General features: G+C 61.0%; 4 protein-coding genes across 4 annotated transcripts; 2 read left to right on the top strand and 2 right to left on the bottom strand.

Annotated features, from left to right (window-relative positions):
• Positions 1-107: 107 nt before the first annotated feature.
• Positions 108-1,928, top strand: VDBG_07680 (predicted protein; the record flags this gene model as incomplete). The annotated part of the gene is made up of 1 exon (XM_003002175.1): positions 108-1,928. One exon carries the CDS (start codon positions 108-110, stop codon positions 1,926-1,928), a length of 1,821 nt encoding a protein of 606 aa, XP_003002221.1.
• Positions 1,929-2,252: 324 nt separating this feature from the next.
• VDBG_07679 (conserved hypothetical protein) lies at positions 2,253-3,272 on the bottom strand (the record flags this gene model as incomplete). Its single annotated transcript, XM_003002174.1, has 2 exons — positions 2,253-2,847; positions 2,914-3,272. 2 exons carry the CDS (start codon positions 3,270-3,272, stop codon positions 2,253-2,255), a joined length of 954 nt encoding a protein of 317 aa, XP_003002220.1.
• A 398-nt stretch (positions 3,273-3,670) lies between these two features.
• Positions 3,671-4,300, top strand: VDBG_07678 (conserved hypothetical protein; the record flags this gene model as incomplete). Its single annotated transcript, XM_003002173.1, has 2 exons — positions 3,671-3,683; positions 3,741-4,300. 2 exons carry the CDS (start codon positions 3,671-3,673, stop codon positions 4,298-4,300), a joined length of 573 nt encoding a protein of 190 aa, XP_003002219.1.
• A 330-nt stretch (positions 4,301-4,630) lies between these two features.
• VDBG_07677 (TRI15) lies at positions 4,631-5,659 on the bottom strand (the record flags this gene model as incomplete). The annotated part of the gene is made up of 1 exon (XM_003002172.1): positions 4,631-5,659. One exon carries the CDS (start codon positions 5,657-5,659, stop codon positions 4,631-4,633), a length of 1,029 nt encoding a protein of 342 aa, XP_003002218.1.
• Between the last annotated feature and the right edge of the window lie 35 nt (positions 5,660-5,694).

Genomic DNA, 5,694 nt, shown 5'->3' with positions numbered 1-5,694 from the left:
AGCGTCGCTGGCGAGTATCACAGCACGGAAAATGTGCCCGAGCAGCAGACGCCAGCCCGAAAAAGAGGATTGCACAGCCGATGACGCCCCAGAGCGCTCCTGCCGCCATGAACCCCCGTACCAGCGGCATCGCCTACGGCCAGTCGCAGCAGACGGACGCCCAGCCCGATGTGTATACGCCTACGCACAGGCGCAAGCAATCGACGTGCTCCATGGCGTCTGACCAGGACAGTCTGTACGGCGAGACAACGCCCGAGCAAGACGCTATCATGCCTGCAGGCTTGTCGAGCCCCGACCGCCGGGAAAGCCAGACGTCAATTGGTGCCATGATTGCCGAGACTTCACAGCAGAAGCCCCAGCAGCACATGCGCAGCGTGTCGATTCCGTCCATGACGAGCTCCGTGTCATCGGCTCTGTCAACACTCTACAGCGAGGAGGAAGACGACGAGACACAGACAGGCGAGAAGATCCCTTGGGCGCACCCTGTTGATCCCAACCAACAACGTGGCAGCTTCAAGCCTAGGCGGATTCAGCACTCACCAAAGATGAGCGACCCGTTCCTCGTCCCGACACCGGCGCCCCAAGTGCCAGAGAGGTCGCCGCGTCGTCTTTCAGCCAGCGGCGAGGCCCAGCGACCGCAGATGCTTGAAACCCGGTCCTACCAAGACCATAGCCGGGCTCTGGGCCAGATTTCAGGAAACCGCCGCGCGAGTAATAGCTCGCTCATCATGGCGCCTCTCAACGCGGCCCAGGATGGTCAGCTGTCGAACAGAGACGAGCTCCGCCTTTCCATCATGATGGAGCCATCTGCTCAGAAGCAGGGCCAGTCGTCGGTTCGCCCCAAGAGCGTCGTCACCATGAAGCCCAAGTTCTTCGCCACGAGCAACAGCGCCACGAGCATGATGGCCAGCCCCTCCACCCCCGAAGAGGACCGCAAGGGCCACCGCCGCCGTCGCTCTGTTGTCATGCCGCCACCCCTGAACCTGCGCCCTATCCAGGGTTCGCCCCACGAGCAAGATGCCGCGGAAGCCGATGACCTTGAGCTCCCGACTCGCAACCTCCATACCCGCCGCTCCATCATCGCTGCCGGCGGGATCCCCACCGAGATTCCCTCCAGCCCTGTAGTCGCCCGCCCCTTGCCGGACCCTACCCTCCTTTCCAAGACCCCCTCTCCCACTCGCCGCCGCTCCCAGTCCACGACGCCGTCGCGCGGCCCCTCCAATGCCTCTTCAACTTACTCCAACCCTGGCCCTGCCATGACCCCTACTCTCATCCTCCGCCCTCAAAACTCCATCAACCGCGGCTCCCCCACCCACATTTCTCCCCTCGGCGCCTCGATCGTGCAGCTTCGACGCATGAACTCCCAAATGAGCGCCTACAGCGTCGCCTCGTCCGCTGCCACCGCTGCTGACGACGTGGCCGATCTCCGCGGTGGGGGTTTCAGCCCAGAGCGCAGCAATTCACGCGCCGGTCGTGCGGGACGTCAGAACTACCTGTCCATGGGTACGCCAAGCCCCAAGTCCCGCAACGGCATCCGCTCGACCCGCAACTCCGTCAAGGGGCGACCGGCATCTGTCGTTCCCAAGATGGATTCCCTCGAGGAGAAGGAAAATGGCGAATCGACGGTGCCTGTTCTGACGAGGGGCGGCCTCAAGGGAAGCCTCCGCACGGCAGAGAGCCCGAAGCGCAGGCTGAGCGTCCGCTTTGCCGAAGTTCAGGAGCCGATTTTTGTGGATGCGCTCGAGATGCCGGAAGCCGATGTTGAAGAGGCCAGCCGCGGACGGGAAAGGACCAGGACGCCGACAAGAAATCGCGCCAGCGCGGATAGCCTGGGCTTGTACGACAAGGATGGCTTCCTGATGAGCTCGCCCGAGAGGTTTCCATCGTCAGTGGCCGAGGGGCGACAGGGAGGCGCCCTCAGGATCTAAATGTTCCAAGTTCTCCTTGTTCATGGTGTTGATCTGCGAACATATTCGTACCTACAGGGGATGAGTGCCCCTTTCCTTGTATGTATTGGATTGCGGAAAACTTTCTTAATACCTGCCTGGGTTAGCATCTCTGGATGACAGGCTGTCTTTTTTTTTGTGTCTTATCACATAGTACAGCGATACCAGAGATAGGAAGCTGAGAATAGAAGGTTTCATACCTACTCTTGGTTGGTTCTCTTACACACGATTGTGTTTTGCAGGCGGCGTCACTGTGGGCCGATATCCAGATGAGGTCGTTTTTTTGTTGTGCTTTCTCCGCTCGCCCTAGGATGGCGGAGCCTCTTCGACCCTTGGTCTCTTGTTATCCAAATCCTCCTCGCCACCTTCATGCCCATTCACCTCGTCCAATGCCCTCACCCTCCCAGCACCTTCTCCCAGCTCACCACTAACACCCTCCTCAGCAACTTCGCCAATCCAGTTCCCGTCAGCATCGAAGTATTCGTTGACGTTCTCGGCTGTGATCCATCCCGAGCTTCCTGGGAAAGGAGGAGGTAGCCCTCCGTTCGCGTTTCCTCTCAGAACACCAGAGAACCCTTCGAGGGCTTCATGCTCGCCCTCAAACACGATTCGATCCTCTTCTTCGTCGTCGTCGTCCTCCACAGGGTCGGGGTGCAGATCTGAGCAAGCGGAGATGGCAGTGTAGAGCTGCTGCACGCTCGAACCGACGGGCGGCACGATTGTCAGATCGACGGAGCTGCCTTCGTCATCGGCATTGTCGGTCAGTTCAAGTTGCATCCAGATGGCATGCAGGGGCGTGCCGTCGGCCAGTGTGCCAGCCTGCTTGACAGCGTGGATCGAGATGGCGGGATAGGGAATGGAGACACCAGCGGTGGCGGTCGCGCTGTAGACAGTGAAGTTCCTTGATGGCATAACGGTCAGCAGTCAGGGACGCCAAAAGGGGAGAGCGATGGCAGGAGAAGCGCACTCTGAGTTGACGAAAAGGTCAATGGTCTGCTCCGTCAAGTCATCAGTGGTGCCTGTGAGCGTGGCACTCTCGGGTGCAGAGACCGCGGCAGAGGCATCGGTGAAGATGGGCAGGGCGGCTGAATGCGACTTGGGAATCCAGATCTTGGCACCTTGCAGATGATGGTGCAGAACAGGCTTGCCGCCAAAGAAGGTCTCCGGGGTTTGGGACTCGTACTCCTCGAGCGGAAGGAAGTCTCCGACCGAAGGCGGGGATCGAATGGTAGTGGTCAACATACTGACGATCTGGGAAAGTTGTTGCAGAATATTCGGCTTGGCTCCGTCAGACAAAGACGATGATGGAGGGGAGAAGGCCGGCATGATGGTGGGGTGTCGACAGCGCTGGGGGCAGAAAGACGCAGATCCCTGGAAGCTCTTATCCCCCTTATCGACACGTGAACGTGGTGTTATTGGCGGGATGCCGTGGATGGTGGCTGGGGAAGGTGCGATGGAGTGATGGCTAGTGCGGGGTTGGACCCTGACAGCTCCTTCCCTTAACCCCCAGTGTCACTGCCTGTCGTGCTGCCCTGTACCTGCCTCTGGCTGCGGCTGCGACTGCTGACGTAACTGCCTGTTCCTGTTGACTTCACGCCGCCTCGCGACGCGGCGGCTTTCGACCCCAACAACTCGTCGCAAAGCATCTACAGACACTGGTGGCTGTCCCACACTCCAATCACCAACCTCCAGTCAAAGCAGAGGCTACAACCTCCATCGCAGCCATGTATAACAACCGTACGACACCCTTGCTTCCCCCCACCCTCCTTGTCACTGCTAACACCCTTCCAACAGGCTCCCACCTCCTCGACCAAGTCCCCCTCACAGTCTCCCCCTTCGTCTCCATCCCAACGGCAACAACGCTTTCATACAACTACAAGGCCATGCCCTCGGCGCTCCCGCCCTCGATCCTCGGCAACCCATCCGCGACCCAAGCGCCGCCAACAGAAGACGGCACCTCGACACCCCAGCAGCCGGCCCCGAAACCGCAGTACATCATCTCCCAGTCCGGCCACGCCGCGCACCCCGACGACATCATCGCCTCGTGTCGTGCGTTGCAGGCTCACATAACGCGCATGCAGGAGGACGCCGAGCGCGAGCTGCGCGAGTTCGAGGAGAGGGTCCGCGCGCGGGACCTCGCCGAGAAGCGCAAGGTCGCGCCCGGCTGGCTCGACAGCGAGGCCAGGATACTGGAGCCCGAGCGAAAGGGCGACGCCGCCGGTGACGGCCAGCCGAGGGGCGGCGAGGTCGACATGCTGTCGGGGGACGCCAATGGCGGACAGGGGCCGAGCGAGATGGGCACCGACCAGGGGGCCGAGCTGGATCGGTACTTTGGGGGTCTTAGCATGAAATGAGGGTTGGTTCTTGGGTTCACCTGGAGAGTGGCAGTTTGGGGCATTTTTTCTTCTTTCTTTGGAGTCTCGTGGGTTTCAGAAAGGCGTTGTGGCTCTCGTGGAATTGACTTCGTTGACCGTGCCCGTTGATGGGCCGGCAAATCGGGATAGCGAGCACGTAGGTCGGGCAACATGCTGACACAGTTGGCCAGACTACAAATCCTCAATGGCATACTATCTTGCCAGTCTATCCAGGATGGCCGCCTTGGATGCACCGTGCAGACTTGGCTCTTTTATGCTCCATGTCTCAGGTGAATTGCAGTGCATTGTACATGGTATTGGCCTATCTACCTAACCGCTCATATACACAGGCACCTCCTGCTTGTAGTAGTTCGTATGTATCGCCGTCATGTTGCCCACATGGTCCCTACGGCCTCTCGTCCGCCTCTCGGCGCGCTTCGCCCCGTCCAACGCGTTCTTGCGCGCCACGAGCAGCGACCGCTGCTGACCCAGCGGCAGATGCACAAGGCTCATCCGATCCGCCGCACGCAGCTGCGCCATCCCCGCCGTGAGCGCCTGCTCCTTCCGATCGCGCCTCGCCAGCGCCCGGACCGGCTCCGCGCCGTCCTGTCCCGCTGAAGGGGGTTCCGCGGCCAATGGCGCCGCGTCCAGCAGAGAAAGCTGCGCACCGGCGCCGTCGTCCCGCAGGCGTGTCCTCGCCGTCGCCGGTTCCGCCGCCCGCGCGCGATGCGCGAGGAGCTTCCCCGACGGCAGCCGCAGCGTGTGCGCGTCGGGACGGACGTCAAGGGCCAACGCGGGACGGTGCAGCGAGTCGAGGTCGTAGAGCTCGCTCATCTCCGCGGTGACGGTGAACCGGCAGTGGCCCGCCGCGCGCATGTGCTGCTGCACGGCCTCGACGGTCCGGCGGCGGGTCCCGCAGCAGATGCACTCGCGGTAGCTGAAGATGGTCATGTGGAGGAACCACACTAGCGTCTGGAGGTCCACTGCTAGGGAGGACTGGAATGGGATGGCCAGGCTGTGGGCTTGGTGCATGTGTGACAGGCTGGTTTCGAAGTCGCGGCTGGTCTCGTGACAGAAGAGGCAGGTGCTCGGGATGAACTTGACGATGTTGGTTTCCGCCTCTGATGGGCTGTCCTCAGCATCATCGTCGTCGGCATTGTCGGCGTCGTCATGAGCAGCCTCTTGGTCTTGTATCTCAGCATGAGCAGATGCTCCAGGAATTGGTGCGGCGCGCTCTCGTTGCCCCCGCCTCGTCGAAGGCCGGTCTACACCCTCTGGTGGTGCCATGACCGTCCCTTGGTCCCGCCACGCGACATCGAATTTTGTAGATGCTACTCGATGGTCAGCTGCAGCGCTCATTCAAGGTAACTATAAAAAAAATCCATCTTAAGGTC

Source organism: Verticillium alfalfae, genomic scaffold (assembly GCF_000150825.1).
Source record: "Verticillium alfalfae VaMs.102 supercont1.10 genomic scaffold, whole genome shotgun sequence".
Taxonomy (NCBI): Eukaryota; Fungi; Ascomycota; class Sordariomycetes; order Glomerellales; family Plectosphaerellaceae; genus Verticillium; species Verticillium alfalfae.
The sequence above is the reverse complement of the archived record's forward strand: the minus strand, read 5'-3'. Positions and strand labels throughout refer to the sequence as shown.